Here is a 20,775-nt window from a genome sequence, read left to right as displayed (position 1 = left end):
TATCTTACTCTTCAGTTAAAATTAACTTGTTTGAAAATCATTAAGATACAGAAGTAGAAGAGTATTTCTTCAAAAGTTAAAGAGCCTGCATGAGAATCTTTTAACGCAGGGGTTACAAACTTTTTCTAGAAAGACCAGATGGTCAATATTTGAGGCTTTATGGTCCATACAGTCTCTGTCCCAACTATTCAGTTCTGCTTTTTAGCAGGAAAGCAATCATAGACATAATATGTAATAATATGTAAAGGAATGGACATGGCTGCGTTCCAATAATACTCAGAGAACAGACCAATGTTTGTATTTGCTACAGTTCACCTTACCCATGACATGGCATTCATTAAAAATGCGAAGACAGTGCTTCTCATACCTCCTGGAATCTGATTCCAGAGAGATCAGCCCTTGGAATCTGCATACTTACTCAGTTATCCAATTGTTGTCCTTTACTGTTTCCACTTCAGTCTGAGAACTTCCATTTCCTTCACTTACCAGGATACCTGAGGTGGAGGCATGAATGTGTCTTGCCAGTGTCCTGGGTGGGGCAGTGTCCTGGGTGGGGCAAGCTTAATATCCATTTAGCTTGACCACATTGAAGTTTGTGGAGAAGTTCCACTTAGCAGGTGGAACCTCTATTTCAAATCATTGATAAGAAGATATCAAGGGAAAATTTCTGTTGCATTAATGTCTAAAAATAGAACCTCTAAGAGAGCAAGGACCTTTTCTCCCCTGTTTACTGCTGTAGTTCCAGCATCTGAATATGGGTCTGGTGCCAGCATAGGGCAGGTGTTTTGATAAATATTTGCAGGAAGAACCCAAGGCACTTTTCCATTTCTCCACTCAACATACACTCCAGCTCTGCATCCAAGTGGCCTGACTGTCCCTGTGTTTGATATCCAGACCACAGTGCTCCTGTTTTTTATACCTTATCTTCCAGTTTTTATCTAATGTCCTCTCCCTTTTGAGTAACTTTGAGGTTATGAATCCACCCTCTACTCTATTGTTGTTCCAACATTCCCAGTTCTGAAGCAGGATGACATTAATAAGAACTGATCATTATATTAACTAAAGATCTTTGGCTGTAATCAATATAAACTCAGTATGGCCAACTTGAACAAAAGCTATCCATTAGGAAAATTAGTTAGGGGAGAGCTTAGCACCAGGGTCCAGGGACCTTCCTCTGGAATGCCTCCCAAAATAATTCAGCCCCCACCCTTTCCCACCTCCAGGCCTTTGCAAATGCTGTGCTCTGGGCTGGTTTTAGCTTCTTGGGGAGAGATTGGGATTTGCCCAAGTAATGTCAGGCACCTGTTCTTTAACTACTCAGCACCTGGGTTAGGGCTGCCATCGCGCAGAGAGAAAATCAGAGACTGTTGACCAAGGATGTTGAGTGGGATGGAGATGCCAGGAAGACTCAGCTGGTTTAGATACGCTATTTTGGTACCTTAAAAAAACTGTATGATCACGGACTTTGGTTTTCTAAAGCCCATTCCCATGTTTTAAACTGCGCTGCTCCCATGAGCCAGGCTGCAGACTTCTAAGGGGCCCGTGCAGTGCTCCCCCGACACGGCTGCTGTGCGGTGGGCGGGGTTGTTCTGTAATTGCCGTGGACTTCCTCTAGACCCGAAGATTTGATTTGGAGCCCTGCTTTCGCTGCATTTAGCTGGAAGATTTGATTTCTTCAGTCCTGGTTTTGCTTTTAGATCACATTTATTTATAATACCCATCCCTGCCTACTTCCAAGAAAAGTTTGTTACTGGCAGGTTTCAAATCAAATTTTGAGGGAAGAAATAGCTTGGGTAATATTGAGGCCACTCCCTCTAATCTGTTCATCTCTGGTTCTGTTCCTCATTAGCTGCCACCCAGACAGGCAATGTCACAACATGGTCCTGGGCCCGCTCTGCAGCGTGACGGCTCTTAGAGAATGAAGTGCTTTTCCACGTTGGGACTTCACCTCCCCTATACCCAACCCCTCAAACTCTCTCTTCATTCTGTTGTAATCTGCCAGGACTGGAAGCTTCTGATTGCTTTCCCTTCCAAAGTCATCTTTTTTATGTCTTCCCACTCCTTTCTTTGCTGCAGTTCTACCAGTTTGGTTTCACTGCAGACACCAAGGGTCTATTCTCTTGGCCTGGAATGTTCCTTCCCTGCATGTTTGTGAGCCTGGCTCCTTCATACGTTTCCAGTCTCAGTTCAAGTGTCACAGAGAGAGAGATGACTTCTCTACCACCCTTTCTAAATGGTTTGTGCCTCCGAAGTTGCCCTGCATCCCCTTGCAGTTTTATTTTATTGTTGCAGGAGTCATGTTCTGGATCCCACTTTTTGTGTACTTGTCTGTTGTTTTTTTACCCGCTCTGGGCTGTAAGCCCCGAGAAAATATGGGTTTTGTTTCTAGTCTCTCCCAGGGGTTTAGAACAGTGCCTGGTATGCTAGGTGCTTATTGAACAAATGAATGCCAGTTTGCAGTTTCCAAAACGTCTTTGATGCACAACAATCCATAGGGGGAAGCATTCCAGGCAGGCTTACCTATCTGGGGCATAGCAAAGCCAGAAGAACAAAGTTAAGCCATCCACATATTTCAGATTGTGGGGAGCAGCGATCATCGGACTGGCTGAATCTCTGGTCCCAGGAACAAACACCCCTTCAAGAACGATGCGGGGGATTTGAAGCACCTTGGATCCCTAGGCTCTCGGACCAGCTTTCTCATTACTGGTGCCGGCTCTGTGTTTGCCGAGCTCAGTGGAGAATTCTCCCAGGCTGGGAAGAAATGCCGTGTAGCAGGGATGATGGAGACTTAGCACAGGGCACACCCCTAACATTAACCCGGAGCACTTAATTTTGGTTCATCCTTTCATAAGGCCCAATCATTTTTAATTTCTGCTCAGCTGACATTACCTGCATGTGCACTAGCCCCAAGAATCTCCATGGGACAGCATTTCTCTTCTACTCATGCATATGCCCCCAGCCCACGTGCGCCCATGCATGCGCACATAGGCTGACAGCTGCCTTTATGAAAAGCGTCCCATAAGCCAAGTCACGGCATCACAGGTCACTTTAAAGTGACCCCCGACCTTAGAAGAGGGGTTATTTTGGAAAACTTGGAAGTAAACCTGAAGACAAAAGATATGCCAATTTTTCTTTAGCAAGCTTGATTCCGTCACCCGCCCCAATAGCTTGGGCAGCATACGTAATTATTCATAGCTCTTATAATATATAGTTGGTTTACTTCTCACTGGCTGAAGCCTTATGTTTTCCTTAGAACTTCATACTGATGAATCAACTTGTTGATGAAATTATTTTAAATAGCTTTAAGTGGGCTTAAAATATTTCACAAATCAAACTTTTTGACCAGTTTGGGTAGCATCTAAGAGGGATCTTGTGCTGTATGAGCTCCATAATAATGCGGCATAAACAATGAAGAGTAAACGGTAAGTCTTCTTTGTGAATTGATGGTGCTCCACACATACCGCCTGAGATGCAGAAATGAAACAGCTGGGTGTTGCTAGGCGCTCGTGCTTCTCGGCTTCTTATCCTGTATGATTTCAGGCCGTCCGAGAAGATGGGAGGAAGGGGATGGCATCCCAATATTTGCCCGGAGGAGTCTCTTTCTGCCTTTCTGCCCGACACTGCTTTTGAGCCTTGAGCCTTGCTAATAATTTTTTTCACAACTTGCTCACAACTTTTTTTGTATGCATGGTGGAACATTCATTGGAAGCTAAATTAAGTTAAATTTAAACCAGCAATGTAATGAGACATAATGCTAAATATTGGTGAATCTGTGTATCAGGGACAGTAAGTTCTTTGTGTTTTTGTTGTACCTTTTGTTGTAAAATTTAAAGGATGTAAGTAAAACGTTCCACAGAATTCCAGCCACATTCAGGTGCTCAGAACTGATTTCCCATCTCAGTTTTCTACCCTGCAACGGCTGGTTTTCCCTGGGAGACTCCAGCCACAAGCATCTCGAGGGAAGGCTCTGCTAGGCTGATGAGATCCGAGACCTAGGGAAACAAAATTTGAAGAAATAAAGTTTGTATCTAATGTTTAGACTGCATCAAAATGATACTGAGGAAGTCGCATCTTATAATAATAGAATTTTAATGTGTTCCTTTATTTGTATAGATTTCATTATCTTTGTACTACAGTTTTCCTCCCCTCTGGGCTGATTCATTACCAAGTTACAAAAAAAATTTTACACTCTCAAATAATTTAAAAGCAACTTTGAAATAGGTAATGATCATTTTATATGTTTATCTTGAGCTGAAATTCATATTATCTAGTTTCAGGATATTAGATAACTACTTCTTCATAAAGACAACACTAGAAATCTGAAATTCAGAGGCAAAAACAATGAGATTTAGAATACTCAGAGCAAAATCTGGAATACCCAGAGGAAGAAACATGAATAAAAATACTATTGGAAGCAGGGGAGAAAAGAGAGGGGAGGATTGGAAAAGAGGGAAGGAAGGAAGGAAGGAAGGTAGAAAGGAAGGAAGGAAGGGAGGGAGGGAGGGAGGGAGGGAGACAGGGAAGAAGGAGGAGTAGAAAGGAAGGAAAGAAAGAATGAATGATAAAGCAAAATCTAGAAAGACATCATGCAAATATTATTGTTTTCTTTCAGTGAGAAGCATGTAATGTAATTGAAAGAATCAGATAAGTGTTATTAAACTTTAAAACATTGTTCATCCTACTATGTGAATTTACCCTGTGTGTCCTGTAGAGGCTCAGGCTGCCAGTGAGGGTAGGTGCCGTGTCATGATAGGTTGAGCCCTTTGGCCAGTAAAGCTGGGGAGGATCCTGAGTGGCTGATGGCCTGGCCATCTTTTCACCCACAGAAGCTGCTGCCTTAGTAACAAACCTCTGAAAGTGGACCAAGAGCCCTTTGCTCTTCTACCATTGCCCTTGAACCCAAACAGAGTCATATCACCAAATGGTCTGCTTCTGGTACTGGTACAGAGCAGTTCTGTCTATGGAACAAGTGAGTTCAATTTTCTGAGTCATGTTTTTATGGAGATTGAAGAGTTAATTTTGCAAAGGATGCCAAACTTCTCAGAGGCAAGGCTCTGGATAAATATTTTTAGTTACCATCCCCTCTGTCCCTGGAGATATCCTACTATCATTATTAGAATTTTTCTTGTATTATTTTAGAAAGCGTTTCATTTTTTAGCTCCACACAAGGCAAAGGTGCCAATTGGACTTTAAATCAGTGCTTTAGCTGTCAGCATGAAGATGCGTTTTTTTCTAATTTTACTAACACTCCAGCCAGTCACCATGCCTTCCCCATCCATGCAGCTGCATAATTATACATCAGATCTCCAAAATGAATTAGTTTATTTTTAAAACAGCTAATTGCCTTAGTGGAGTCATGTTTTACCAGAAGCACAAAAGGGTTTTGTTCATTGCAGGGAAATTTTCTCTGGAATGACTGTGTTAGGCTCTAGCTTCTGTGGATGTCAGTCATAAACAGCAAAATATTAGCAAAATCCACTAAGATCACTAATATTCCAGAGCATCCCATTGTGATCTCAGCATTATTTATTCTGCCTGTAGCGCTATGTGATCTTGAAATGCCCTGCTTTGGAATGTGCTTTGGTACAGTGATATGCAGTAGCCCCATTGCCTGCATGGCTTTTCTAGCCCATTTTAGGTCTTGTGTACAGAAATGCAATTATGTATTTATAAGGCAAACCTCTCATTGCATTTTTCCATCACCATCACACACAATAGGCCATTTCTTTGAAATCAAGAATTCCCTTTATTACCATCCCAAACTTGAACTTTTAAATTTTGATTTTGGATGTGGGTATCTTATTTAAATTATGCAACTCTGCTTGGGAAGTGTTTTCAGAAAATACTGATTAAAGATGGTTTGCAACAGGTAGCCCCATTGACTACAGGAGTGTGTTGGTGTGCCCCCACAGGGTGGTGCTACCTTGACAAATTCACATCAGCAGTGCCCACAGATACAAGTGCATTCAGCCAGAATGTCAAATGAATAGTCCCTGGGACAAGTATTACTCCAGGGGACAGTACCCTCATGACCTCTGACCAACAAATTCTGGGAAACCAGATTCTAATTAGAAGGTTGGTGGCAGAATTTTGACTGAAAACCATGCTCGTTAGTTATATGGTTTGGAGGTTTAATAACATGGGGCTGGGATGACTGGATGCGTTTGCCTCTTTGACCCAGATCTGGCAAGGCCCCCCCGGGGAGCTTCGGCTCTGGCCCCAAACCCAGGGTGACTGTCTCTGGACATTGTTCCATTACCCCAAAAGGAAACTTGAACTCCATGTACTTTAAGATTTAAAGAACTAGTGAGTATTTTAGACCACTATAGAAGACAGTCTAATGAATACCACAAAGTAAAACTTCATTTAAAAATCCTCATTCAATATCTAGTTTCTTCTCCTAATATTTCTTCCTGGAAGCCAATAACCTTATTTTTAATTCTTGTGGGTTTTCCCCCATTCTCTGTCCACATACCCTGGAACACACTGAGGTCCTGAGCTATTAAACTCTATTCAGGTTTTGGATTCCCACCCCAAAAAGCAAATCCTGAAGTAAGCTAAACCCTTCTCCTATTTTCAAAGTTTCACTATTAAAGTTGCCACCTTGAAGAGCTCATCTTTCATACCAAATGGGTTTTCACCTAATAATTCCTAGGAATACATTCTGCTATTAAGAAAAATAGGACTTCCTCTTTTTAATTACTAGAATTCACCAACTTCTGGGACTGAACACCTGCTCCCTAGAGCAGAGCTTAGGTGGGTACTGGCCATACTCACCTCTAAATTTCAGGCTTTCTCCAAAGATATGGTATCTTTTCTGATAGATCTTTCATTCAAAAGATTAAAGTAATTGATTATACCATTACCACTTGACCAATCTGAAATAGATTCTGTATTTTTTTATTTAAGTTAGCTCCCCAAGAACTTGAATGTAATGGAAATAATAACCTCGGAGAGCTAACTTGGTCCCTATGAACTGATGGTTTAACAAGCCAGCCTAGGGAGGCCCAATATCCAATGGGTCAAAATTTCTCAACCAACAATGGCAGAGGAGGTCATTAGTTTTGTATTACTTTGTACAAACAAACACACACACATACATACTTGTTTAAGGAACCAGAAGAGTACACTTACCAAATATAATTGAGATGGTGTATTTATTAAGATCAAATTGTTCATATGGAGGCAATATTCTTTATTAATAAAATAATAAAGTAGAAAGTAAAGTAAAATAGTAAAATAATAATACTTTTATAATTTAAGACCTTTAAGATGGTCTCAAAATTCATTTCTTGTCAAAGTTTCTAGCCTTCATGAATCTTTGATGCTTAAAAGTGAGATTTCCAGAATTTAATGGTTATGTTCATTCTTAATATTTGCCATTATTCTCAAATAATATTTGTCTCAAGTATTTATGAAAATGAAGAGAACTATAGAAGGCATATACATTTTCTTTGATTTATTAATAAGCTTTCACAGAATGTAACTATCTTCTGCCCTATCTGCCAGTGGTATATTATTTTAGATATTTTAAAATAAGAGTTCCAGTAGTTTTCATTTTGTTAAGTTAAAATATGTTTGCCTATTACGACTGTATGTACATTTGACAGTTCTTGCTTTTGACACTACAGACAATGATTAGTCAATACTTTAATTGCCTGTGGGCTATCAACAGATATGAAACTTTCCTTAAAGTAGTAATCATCTCTGAAAAAGAAACTATACTTTTAAGAGCAATTTATGCATTTACTAATTCTATGCTGTACTCTTGCGATGATGGGCTGCACATTAGCTCTTCCCTTTTGTGTTATATTACTTAATTTGGAAATCAACTTTTATTTCAGGTGCCATAGTAATTTCTCATTGTTGACAGCAGAGTTACAATGAAAAAACCTGAGAAAGAATACATTTATTTTAAATTATGCACACATGCACCAACCACTCCCTCCCGCCAAATAAAAAAAAGAAAAAGGAAAGAGAGAGAGGAAAAAAGTAAGCTTAGCCAAGATTCAATTTAGGATTTTACCTAAAATTCTAGTATGTACCTAGAATATTTAACTGCTTTAGGAAATACAAAGTTTTGCCACTTCAAACTGAAAATATTTTCAGATAATTCTAGCTATCCTTAAATGAAATGTTTGTAACAAAAACACTAGCTATGGATGTGTAAGAGTTCTTATTATTCAAGATTTTGTATATACTTTGTATTTATTATTAGACTCAATTTTAACCTTGCAGCTGGATTTATAATTGTATCTCATTATGGAGAGAATTTTTAATTCCCTGATCATTAGTAATTTTGAACATTTCATACTTAGATTGGATGTTAGAGTTTCCTTTTCAGTGAATGACTATTTTTATCTTTTTCCTACTTTATTATTGGATCATATCTTTTCTGATTTGTAAATATTACATTCTGAATACTAATAATTGGTTGATTAAATGCACTATAAATATTTTCTCTCAGTGTCATTATTTTTTCTTTTTTAATGATGTGTTTGCACAATTGTATTCTTATGCCATTTTAATCAATCTTTTCCTCCATGATTTGTGTTTTTTTCTTAACCAGTCTATCCCTAATCTGAGGATTCGAACATATTCTTTTATATTTTATTCTTCTAAAACTTTTAAAGTTTACTTTGTATATAGATTACTCTTCTACTTGGACTTGATTTTGTGATGGGGTACATGTAGTTTAATATAATGATCTAATAGTGTAATACAGAGAACCAATTATCTTAGCACCATTTATTGAAAATCTTCACTTATCTATGTTACTAACATATGTAAAGTTTTAATATATATGTGGACCTAATGTTTATTGGTTATTTCTCTTATTTGTTTGTTCTTAAACCAGTAATACATTATCTTTGTAACATAAGAGATAAGTCTTGAAGGCTGATAAGGCATATGCTCTTATTTTGATCTCCTTCAAAATTGTCGTGACCTTCCTCAGAGCTCTGATATTCCATATAAATTTTAGAATTAGCTTGTTAACTAAAAATATTAATATTATATTCACATTAAAACTAACACTGATAGTTTTCTATCCTTGGGCTCAGTCTATCTCAATGTTAAATTTTTCTTTGTTATCTTTAATCCATGACTTCTCTAATGGAATATAAAAGAAGGGAAAAGAGTATGAACAGTAGTGGGTTGGAAACGTGTTTATGTTTGGGGCAAGAAGAAAATTGACATCTGACTTCTGTGTGAGGAAACAAAGGCAATGGAGGTAGAGGTGTGAAGGCAGAAGAGGTAGAGGCATCAAAAGGGAGGTAACTGGCTGGTGTAGCTCAGTGGATTGAGCGTGAGCCTGTGAACCAAAGGGTCACCAGTTCAATTCCCTGTCAGGGCACGTGCCTGGGTTGGGTTGCAGACCAGGTACCCCGTAGGGGACGCAGGAGGGGCAATCACACAGTGATGTTTCTCTCCTTCTCTTCCTCTCTTCCCTTCTCTCTAAAACTAACTAAATACTATCTTTTTTAAAAAAGGAAGGTAACTATTGCTGAATTGAAGGAGAGATCATTTAAAACCAGGTGAAAGGACATTTGAAAAAGCACTGATATACAGTTGGAATTGTGAAGAACCTAATGAAAAGTTAGGCAAGTTAAAAAAAGAAAAAGAAAAAAAGAAACCCTCCCAAACTATTTTTTAAATTTTTTGTTGTTGTTCAAGTGCAGTTGTCTCCATTTCCCCCCCACCACTTCCCACCCAACCCCAGCCATTGCCCCCAAACTATTTGATAGCAGAATATCTTGATTTGTGAAGTGTGTCAGTATTGTTGTTGTCATCACGATCAGAGGAAAGTCCTGGGAAGGGGCCCGGCAGGGTGGCTCGGTTGGTTGGAGCATTGTTCTGTACACCAAAAGGTCGTGGGTTCAATACCTGGTCAGGGCACATATCCGTTGATGTTTTTTTCTATCTCTCTCTTTTCCTCTCTCTAAACTCAGTAAACATATCCTTGGGTAAGTATTAAAAAAAAAAAGAAAGAGAGAAAATCCCAGGCAGAGTGCTCTTGGAATCAAGAGTGGCCACAGTATCTCATGTGTCTTATTCAGTTCACCCCCATATGTGAAGCAGCATTTTTCTGGGAAGTCAGAATTGCTCCTGGATATTCATGGTGATTTTTTCCCCTTAGGGAATGTAGTCATTTGAATTTTTACAAATAAAGGTCTTTCCCTCTTTTCTGTCAAACTTTCTAAGACTAAAGCTACATATGTAATTATGTAACAGTTCCAAGTTAATAGATTTTACTATTAGAAAAATTGATTAGATAACAAGACTGCCTCTACACTATCTTCATGGCACAGACTCAGAATTTTGAGTATCATCTTTCTTATCAACTTGCTCTTTCTTATCAATCGACTTGAATGATATCCATTCTGAAAGTCAATGCACACTACTATTTAATACTCAAACATTCTTGAGATATTATACTAATCCATGATTCATTTGGGAATAGAGAAAACAGTACTATAGGTTTACCCTAATGACTGGGTATTTAAAATACGGTTCTAGTTGTTATACCATGAGATATAAAAGTAGTTACCTTAGTATAGACCCTAAAAGTAATTATGGGTTTTTATTTCTCATCCCCCATATTGGTTTAATTATTTTTTCATGTAATGCTATATGTATGGTTGATGCTGTTTTGAGAGAAATACATATTTTAAGTGAAATGAAATACCTGGGGGTTTTAAATGTTATTTCCTGCTAATATTTTCTCCCTATTTATAAAGGGGATGGCATTAACTTGTGCTTGAGAATTGCCTGCCATTCAGCCCTCGGAACACTCATCACTCCTGGACTTGACTTTCCTTTAACTAGGATCAGGTTCCATCAAGTCAATACAGAATTATGCGTAATTCAGGTAATCAAAAAGTAGTACATTTTTACCCAACTAAGGTCTGGGATTTAAGTGAATTTGGCTTCCAAAGGGCCTCTTCTACTTGGGAGAACTACTGTTGAGAGTTGCCTTCAGTCCTTCAGATATAGCCAAATAAGACAATAGTCCCCAATTCATTACAAACAAACAAAGAAACAAAAACCCATGTTGTTATAGCTTCCTTTGAAATAACTAATGTGAGCTATTGATTTTCAACTAGAGAGTCCCTGGGATCTGGATGAAAACATCAGCTGGGGGATACACTGTGGACTGAAGATCTTCCCAGGTTGAAATTAAGTGGCAAACACAGATGTAATTCACTGCACCCAGCGAAGGTTCTGTGCTTCATGGGAGTGTTGTTATTAATTATGTTCCTGCATGTACCATTCATACTCTTATTTGTTATTTCCACTTCTTATTTCACAGTAGGAGTCAGTCAGTTGTTGAACACACATAGTTTATTAGCCTGGAGAGTGATATTAGTATGATGAAAATTTCCATTCTAATTTTTCTTATCGAACTTTTCTATACTTATTTTTTTCCAGTGGAAACTAATGATCTTTGTATACTACTTTATGAAGTTATGGCTGACCTTGAGAGAAAGCAATTATCTTAGTTCAGAAAACAAAAGTAGGCTTACGCAAGTAGGCTCTCAATTATTCCCTTCCTGATTTGTGTACTAATAATGTGCTATAATAACAATAACTGCAGTGTATTGATGGCCTATTATATTCTTGTTATAATGGTAGAAGCTTTATATTCACTGTTTCTAAATATTAAAACAATATTGCAAGGCAGATGTTAACATCCTCCTTTGTAAGAAGAGGAAATTGTGACTCAGAAAGGTTAACTTATTCAAGCGCAGCTCATAACTGGCTAATAAGTGACAGAGACAGAATTCAGGTGAAATTCTGTCTAAATCCAGAGCCTCTTCTCCATCCAGTTAGCGATAAAATTTAGAATGTTATGTAGTTGCCTTCATATAAAAGAGATTTCATGGTGCTCATGAATCAAATATGAATTAATATCTAAAGCCAATGTTTCCATATTTTCTAGAATATATCCCTCTACGATTTAGAAAATATGTGAATATACGGCCCCTCCTCCAAAAGGCTTAGACCATGTAGGATCTCTTTAAAACTGAGAAAGGAACCCTTCATCGATGAGAGTGTAAAGTGGAATGTCTTTTGATAGGAGCTTCGATGTGTTTGGCAGAGTTATGCCACGGTGTCCTGTAGAGGGATTGGAGCAGCGGCCAGGCTGCCCATTGGATAGGGCCAAGGACAGCTGTAAGAGCATGGGAACAGTCTTTAAAATTTCTGAAATTCACATTTAGTACAAATAGTTTCAATGTAGATATGGAAATGCTGTAAGTAAACTGCCTAGCATGTTAAACTTGTAATTTCTCAGGTTTAATTCTAGGAGAAAACACAATAGAGTGTATAATCCCTGTTGAGTTTCTTTGTGTTTCTAAACATTATTTTTATTTATTTTTTATTTTTTTAAGATTTTTATTTATTTACTCTTAGAGAGGGGGGAAGTGAGGGAGAAGGAGAGCGAAAGAAACATCCATCAGTTGCCTCTCACATTCCCCCAACTGGGGACCTGGCCCCAACTGGGGACCTAGCCACACATGTGCCCTGACTGGGAATCAAACTGACAACCCCTCAATTCACAGGCGGTCACTCAGTCCACTGAGCCATACCAGCTAGAGCTAATCCCTGTGTTTTATATTGATGATACGAAACTATGTACAGTTACAGTATCATCCGTAAAAATGTTGTGTGTAATATAATCATATTTTTCTGAAGGGAGTACTAATGATGTTGAGTATGTGAGGTGAGCTCTTCTGAGGGAGGAAAACAGAGTCTAAAGGTTAGATTTGGGGAAGAGTGGCAGGTGCGATGGGAAGGGATGATGCAGAAGATGGTAAGCGTTATTTGCTTGGCATTTATGTGTGAAAACATGGATGAAGTGTAAATTTAACAAACATGTCATGCACATTTATGTAATTTGCATGTATCCATTCAGCTGACATGTTTGGAGTGCTCATGGTGTGCTGGGTAGTGTGGAACAGACACGTAGATGACATTTTCTGTTCTTGACTTGCTGAGGTCTAGTTTGGGGAACCGATATGCAACCAGATTATTAACATATCCAGTGATTTGTGTTCCCATAGAATTAGGTCTTATCATTCTCACATGCTCATGTCCAGGGAGCTTTGCCGAAGAGGCAATATTTGGGCAGGATTTTCAAGGATGAAATGGACTTACTGCTTTTTTGCTCTTGAGAAGATGGTGAACCAACCAGGACTGTGAAACCCCTTCCGTAAACTTACCAAATGCAAGATTTTTCTGTGAGATAAAAGGAAAACACAATCCAAGAAATATGTTTTCTATAAACGCTATACTTCAAATAAAGGGAAGCAAGGGGTTAAAAATAAAAGAAAAATATCAATCTGGCAAGTGTGAACTAAAAGAAAGCCTGTTATACTAATTATGAGGTTAAGAACACTTTAGGGACAAAGAAAGATAGTGTAATCTGTTAGAATGAAAAGGCACTTTCTGGATAGAAGACAGTGGAAGAGCATTCTGGACAAGACAAACAGCATATGCAAGGGTAGGGAAGGAGGATGGGTTTGTTTGGATAATACCAAGACAATGTCTGTAGCCTGAAGTTTAAAAAGAAGGTAAAGGATTAAATTCCTAAGTCAGGTTGTCCTGAGAACCTGAGTAGCTTGAGGGATCACGATTCTCTGTTCTGGTCACCGAAATAGGGAGAAACCCACACCCATGGGATCTCTGCTATGCTTAGTTATATGGCCAATTGCAAGTGTTTGTACTTCTGTTATACACCATCACTATAAATATTTTGATCAGTCAAAAATAAGTATGTGTTGGGTTTTGTTATTTCTTAAATTTGGTAGCTGGCACCCAACTAGATGGAATTATGAAGTCAGAATTTAATTGCAACATTTAGAAATGTTGCTATTTTCAGAGGCAGGCGTTCTGGCATTCTCTGGATTTAACTCGGTGATTGAAATGGTTTGGTATGGTAAATATCAACTTGACCTTTATGCTGAGAAATGATGTGGAAAGCTCTGGGTTGGTTTATTTGTATGCCATAATTTATGTTAGCATGTGGAAATTACTCTTATCACACAACTCAGATGTAGAATTCATCCAGATACTACATACAACTATTAATTTTGTTAATCAGGAACCCACTTATTTCCAAGATGATAAATATTTAAGGTGCAGCTACTTTGTAGAATAATATAAAATTAAACATTTGAGTCCTACCAAAGAGCTAAGATCAGAACACTAATTTTACTTAACTGGAATTGTCTCAGAATTTTTATTTTCGTAGCCCTGTAGCCAGAAATTTTGTCTTGAAACTAAAATTTCTATGAAGGTTCTTTGGTCTCATATAAATATCATAGACATACAAAGTTCAGTAAACATAGGATGGGTAGTCAATGTTGGTTTGTATTTCAAAATCGATGCTGTGTATAAGAGAAATGGTACTTCTTTGTCAGTGTGAACCATTACAAAGATTTCTGGTTGATATGCAATGATATTTACATTCACTGTTAGTACATACATTAATGTGAAATAGTTTTCCCATGGGAACTATTAGTTTCAAGTCACCAAAGTAATGGTTAGCTGTCATTGGGCCCTGTTCAAAATGTCCATGGAGATATCTGGTCCATCCCAACAGGCCCTTGATCCTTGGTCCTGTCTAAAACGCCCACAGAGACATCTTGTCCACGCCAAAATGTCTTTGACATTCAATCTTGCTGAAAACTTCCATGAGCATATTCGTTCACACCCCATGGTCCATGATGCCTGGTCCTAACTAACATGTCTATACTTAGAAAACATCTCCACAGTCAAATAGACCTGAACATTTATTTATATTGCTAGTTTATAGGATTAATGCATAAAGTATCCCATTATGTTTTCTTGGCCCAGTAATGATCTTGTGGCTGTATTGCCAATGATAACCCTTCTTGCCTCCATAGCCTAGCTGGTAAGGGCATGTGGGGTTAGGAGGGTGGGTCCAGGTGGGAATCTTATAGAAGAGGGGGGTTTACGTTAACTGTGCCTCAACAGAAGATCCATTGCAGATGGATTTACTTAGCTTTTTAAAATTGTGATTTAGTATTGATTTGAAGATAATTATTGAGATTTTAATAATATGCTAAAATGAAAAACAATGAAGTATTAGATGTTGAATACCATATTAGTGACTTGCTCTAGGTGATTAGTCTCTTAATAGGATCCTCTGGAGAAGGAATCGCTTATTTATTGCACAAATATTTAGTGACATACTATGTGCATGACATTATACTAAGCTCTGGTGATCTAGGAAATTAAATTTTTTCAATTTTTTAAACAAAATATCTATAAGGGTAAGACACTCAATGTTTAGTTGATCACATAATCTTCTTTAGAATTTATATAGTTCCTTGGGAAAATAGGCAGTTAGCAGTTTTCAAGTATTTTAACAATTATGGATATTATAGGTCCATAGGATATTTTATTAGTAGTAGTTATAGTAATACTAGCTACCATTTGTAGAATGCTTATTTGAAGGTATGATATGGTACTCTATAATCTTAACAGACCTGCAAATTTATTATTTTGAATCTATTGTTATAAATTAAAATTTAAAGAATACTGATATAAAATCTAGAGTTAGAAAGTTTCTTATCAAACTGTATAGTAATTTCTCTGACTGTATATCTCCTAAAACTAAAACGGTCATGAAAGTAGAGGCTGGGATATTCTTGTGTGTGTGTGTGTGTATATATATTTATTCATCTTCAGGGCTTGCCCTGTGGTTGTGAAACAGTAAATGTTCAAGGTAAGAATCATTGACTTTCAGAGAAAAAACAAATTTCCCTCAATTCTATCAAAAGGACATTATGTTTTACCTGTCTCTCTACTTATGGGACTTTGCACAGTCATGTTGCTTCTTCCCCCGGGCTGGCTGCTCTGGGATTTGTGTAAAGGGGTTGGTGTGCAATAGGCAAATGAAAAGATAGAACCTAAAACAAAGTGGCTTAGTGGAGAAAGGGGGTGCACACATGCCTGTCACCTTAAGTGTGTGAGGCTGGGCTCAACTGCAAATGAGAGAATCGTTTTCTGGACAATCCTCTGCAGTCTTTAGTTCAGAATAAAAATCAGTGCATGGGACTTTCCCTCTCCCTTCTTATCCTTGGGAATCTCTAGGAACCAAGCCGGTAGCCTACAGGCAAATGTATGTATTTTATTTCTGTGAGTACAGTTTGAGAAATGTGAGGATGGGAGAAGAAACAACACGAATGAGAGTGTGAATGGAGGAGTTCCAGTTTTGGGTGAATAATTTGTAGCTTTCCTGTAAAGCACAATTCAGCATTTTAGGCAAACGGATTTTACATCTTACTGCATCTAGATTCTACAATAATAAGATTTGGTGCTGTGTGAAAAGTCTATGCCTGATTAGGGATGAACAGAGGAGTATTACTGTAGTAAAATAAATGAAGTTGTACACCCTTCTTTCTGGTGGAGTCTTCAGCTGTCACCTTAGGCTGATTTGAGAAAAGGTTATTGTGAGCTAGGAATCTAAGGATATTTCTGCAAACATTTTGATGCCCTACAGATATTTTATACATTTTTTTGTTTTGCCTGTATACCTGCATAAGAAGAATTAAAATTATCATAGTCACTCTTAAATGACATTTTGTATTAGGATTTGTTCTCATTTGCATTTTCTCTTAAACTCGGAACCTGTTTTCCTTTCCCTATTTTTTTTGCACTTTATATTTGAAGAAATGTAAACTATAATATCAGATCAACTCCCCAAATATTTATTAAGTGGAATTAAAATGTATTGTATTGAGATATTAAACACTGTCAATCTATTCTAGCCAGACATTTGTATTAGTTTTCGTGGTTCTTATAATATAAAATTTAATATCTTTTTTCTTAAGTGGGCAAATTACTTTTGTAAATACCTATAAGGAAACCTAGTCACATTTCTTTACTGATATTTTTGAGATGACGTGAAAAATATTAACTCAAAATTTCAAATATGTATTGGATAATGAAACTGTGGTAACCAGTATACTTGGTAGTGGTGTTAATGAGGCTTATTTTTCCTTTCAAAAACAAGTAGTATCTATTTTATGATAATTGTCCAAAGTCTTTTCACTCTAAGTTTTCATTATCAGGTGCTGAAATAGAAGACTGCTGATAGGGAAAATGATGAAATAATGCAGGGATCAAATGTAAATAAACCTCAAGGTAAATAACTTGGTCAACATGAAGAAGGCACATTATTTGTACTATTTTCCATGGAATGCCCTTTCCTGGAACCTCTGAGAAATAGGATGATTACTAAGGCGTTCTTTTGGAGTTTTACTTTACTTTTTTATGATTATAAAAGACTTTTGTAGTTTGAGGGGTACAATTTAAACTTAAAATGACAAAAGGTATATGAGTATATTATAGCCATACTGAGATTTTTGTTATCCGTCAGATGTTTATCACTAGTTTTGCATATTCTGTTCAAGTCATTCTGAAACAATTAGTGGCTCCATTTTTCATCAGTAGATAATATTAAAAGTTATTCTGAATATCTCAGATAATTCTGTGCATCATTTTAGTTAGGGACAAAACGGCAGACTAGAGACCACGAACACCTGACCTCCTGAGAGAGGATCTGTTAGACACCACGCAAGACTCTTGAGGCACAATACCACCCATGAGTGCGTTTACAGACTTCAGTGAGTCTTTTCCCTTTCTTCATGTGTAAAATGGGGAACTTGTTAGTGTTAAATGAATGGTTTTCAATTAAATTTTTTTAAATAAGAGAGGTCGTTTTTCAGAGGAAATTTTAGGTACCCACATGAAGGTGGGTAACAGGGAGACGACCCTGCCCAGGGGAAGAACCGTTTCTGGGTGAAGAGCAGTGTGAGTCCGCTCCCAGGTGCTTTAGCCTCCTGGTGGACAGAGAGTTTGAACGCCATGGTAGACAGTCTCTGACTTTCTGCTGAGGTCTAAAATGCTATGATCGGTTACATCATCTCAGAGGTAAATTGCCAGATTCACCGTATGTCCATCCCTTACCCATCTCTTAATTGAGTGAAAGTTACTTGTAATACCAGATGGAATTAAAAGTGTTTTTTTTCCCACTGACAGGAACATAAGATTTTCTTGTTTAGCTTAAGTAAATGCAGTTTGGAATAACTTCTTTTTATAAATCCTTTAATTTATCTGTCCAAATATAATTTTGCAAGAAGTAGGAGTTAATCTGTGAAAGAAGGAAAATTCGGTGCCATTTTCTTCAGCAGTGGGTTATCTCCCTAATGACTTAACAGGTTTCCTCCTCTCCACCAAAACTCTTTTGTCCTCTTCTCTTTACTCTGCCCCCCACTCTGTCCTTGACTAAGATCCCTCCTCTACCTGATTGTTCTGGGAGCCTCGAAACATTCTACTTTTTTTTCTTCCATCTTCATTGCTACTAATGCCCTAAGAATGACATTTTCTTGCTGATCTAGTTTAGAACAGGGAGGAGAGCTCCATCACTTTCTTGTTTGCCCCGGAGTGGCTAGATGCTAGCAGCCCAATCTGTGGTGCAGAATTATTTTTCATACAGAAATGATGTTACAAGTGTACACCAGAGACTGTAGAATTCTTAGTACTGTATACTATAGTTCATTTACTTTATAGGTGAATTCCCCAATGTGTGTTGGTCAACTGTTATAAAAGCTATTTCTTTTAGAAAAGTGAGGTCTGTATTTCAGGCAACCAACGTAGAGATGAATGCAGAACCTTCATGGTTAGGGACTCAACATATTTATTGATTGATTCACAGGTGCATATGTTCACTGGTTCAGCATCCATCCATAAGAAAGCACCCACACTTTCTTTTCCTTTTGCAGGTAAATTGAATTTAGCCTGAGAGGCTGAAATAGAGAGAACATTTTCAGATATAAGCTGTTTTTTTAAAAATTTAAAGATCATAAAGACAGGATGCAATAAAAATGATAGTGGTTACCACCATCACATTTGAATTTGTGAAATGGACAATTGCCTTACATAAATAGCAAGTAAAAAAAAATCGAGCCAGTCCTTTATAAACATTTTATTCTGGAGTGCGCTTGTTTTCCAAAACTACCTCTATTAAATCTCCTGTCAGTCTTGAAACTAGAAGGCAGAAAAGCTTCTAGTGCTACAGCCAACTGCAGTGTAGCCAAAGAAACAGGCAGCAAAAATAGAACACCAGGATTGCTGTGCGTGGGTGAGGCAGAAACCACATTATGAGCAAAAGCTTCCAGTATTATTTTAGAACCAATACAGAGCTCTGCACTTCTCTCCTCTCCCTTCCAAAAACACATAGTACAAAAATAAAATGAAGTGAAATGTATGTGCATTTGCCCTCTTAGAATTATGTTTCTTAATTTTTTTTTTTTACCTTCCTTTCTTTGGATACGAATCACCAGTGTGGAAACTGTGTGTACAGCAAGCTTGGAGAGAGGAAGGAGTTAATTGCTTCTAAGGCCCTGCAATAGAGAATTATGGTTTGAAAGATAGAGGCTGGACAGCTGGGTTTGCTGGGGTATTTTTAAATGCATTAATGCAGGCTCCAATCACTCGGCCAGGCTTGACCTATTTTTGGCTCAGGCCGACCATTGTTCTATTTCTGTGCCTGTGGGCCATGCTGTTGTTGATTCATATGCAAATGGATTATCACTAGGTTTAGCCAACTTGAGCTGAGAGAGACCAGAGAGGGGGGAAGACACACACGCAAACAGATAGGAGGAGAAGGGCACCCGCTGAAGCCACTTGCAGGACTGACGGTTGTTGCAGGGAAACTCTAGCAGCCTGAAGAACTTTAAGCCAGGTTTAATTGGTTTCTTTTTCTCATGGGGAGAGTTAATATTTTTCTACTTTTTCTGACAAAGCAATAACCCCGAAGCACATTCCAATTTCCCACCTGCTTTTAGTTTTCAGGATAACCTAAACCCCAGAGAGTCATAGCATCCACCCGATCATTTCTGCTTTGCACACAGGTTGGTAACAGGGGAAAAGTGTCCAGGTCTTTTGAAAAAGTGTGTGTCCATCTGAACAGAAAGGAGATCATTGTCGAAGTTGATCCTCTGCTGCTTCTCCTCGGGGAGGAGGGAGGACCAGTGAGGGCAGCTCCTGGGGCCCCTGCACGGAGCAGAGATGAATCTTTCATGGAGCTGAGGGGAGAGTGATTGCAATATGCTGCAGACAATTTACGAGAGTGACTCGTGTTTTTCCTCAGATGGGGTGGCTGGACGAGAGCAGCTCTTGGCTCAGCAGAGAATGCACAGTATGATCAGCTCAGGTAAGATCCTCCTTCCTAACTGAGACGTTGTACCCACCCGTGTAAGGGGGCTGGCTTGGGAAATGCAGCTAAGAAAAGCACTTCTTAAGGATTTGCTGCTTTTTGGTGTTCGTGTTGCTATTTTCTTGGTGCGTCTGTAGGGTTTATCTTCGATCCCTTTCATTGCTGTTTCTGTGCATATTCAGTCTGTTGAGGGCCGGCTGCTTCTGAATGAAATCGCAAAGCTTCTGATGAAGGATGGGACTGAGAGAAAGTCAAATGTAGTGGGGGGTGTTTTGCCTTACTGTGCAACTAGAAAAAGGAGATCAGTACTGATTGGAAGCATATTCTGATGGGACTTTAAAAATCAGGTAAGTTCATATGGGGGCTTCAGCTTGCGTTGCAGCCTCTCCGCTAGCCAGATGATTTTGTATTTACAGTGTGCATACAGGAGCTTATCTGTTTATAGACCTACCTTCTGAATTGTGTTTGCTTCGGAGTTGTGAAGGTAGTTTAAATGTGGCTTTTCCCCCGCATCAGCCCAAAAT

General features: G+C 38.3%; 1 protein-coding gene across 1 annotated transcript in view; it reads left to right on the top strand.

Annotated features, from left to right (window-relative positions):
• The window catches only part of HDAC9 (histone deacetylase 9), an 820,804-nt gene that overhangs the window by 338,874 nt on the left and 461,155 nt on the right, over positions 1 to 20,775 (top strand). Inside the window, exon 3 of the mRNA XM_045827591.1 lies at positions 20,186 to 20,248. Within this exon, the coding sequence (XP_045683547.1) occupies positions 20,186 to 20,248 (63 nt within the window). The remainder of the gene's footprint in view (positions 1 to 20,185; positions 20,249 to 20,775) is intronic.

The sequence above is a fragment of the Phyllostomus hastatus genome, unplaced genomic scaffold (assembly GCF_019186645.2).
Source record: "Phyllostomus hastatus isolate PE091 unplaced genomic scaffold, TTU_PhHast_1.1 phas_scaffold_78, whole genome shotgun sequence".
Taxonomy (NCBI): Eukaryota; Metazoa; Chordata; class Mammalia; order Chiroptera; family Phyllostomidae; genus Phyllostomus; species Phyllostomus hastatus.
This window is presented reverse-complemented; position numbering and strand designations above follow the sequence as displayed.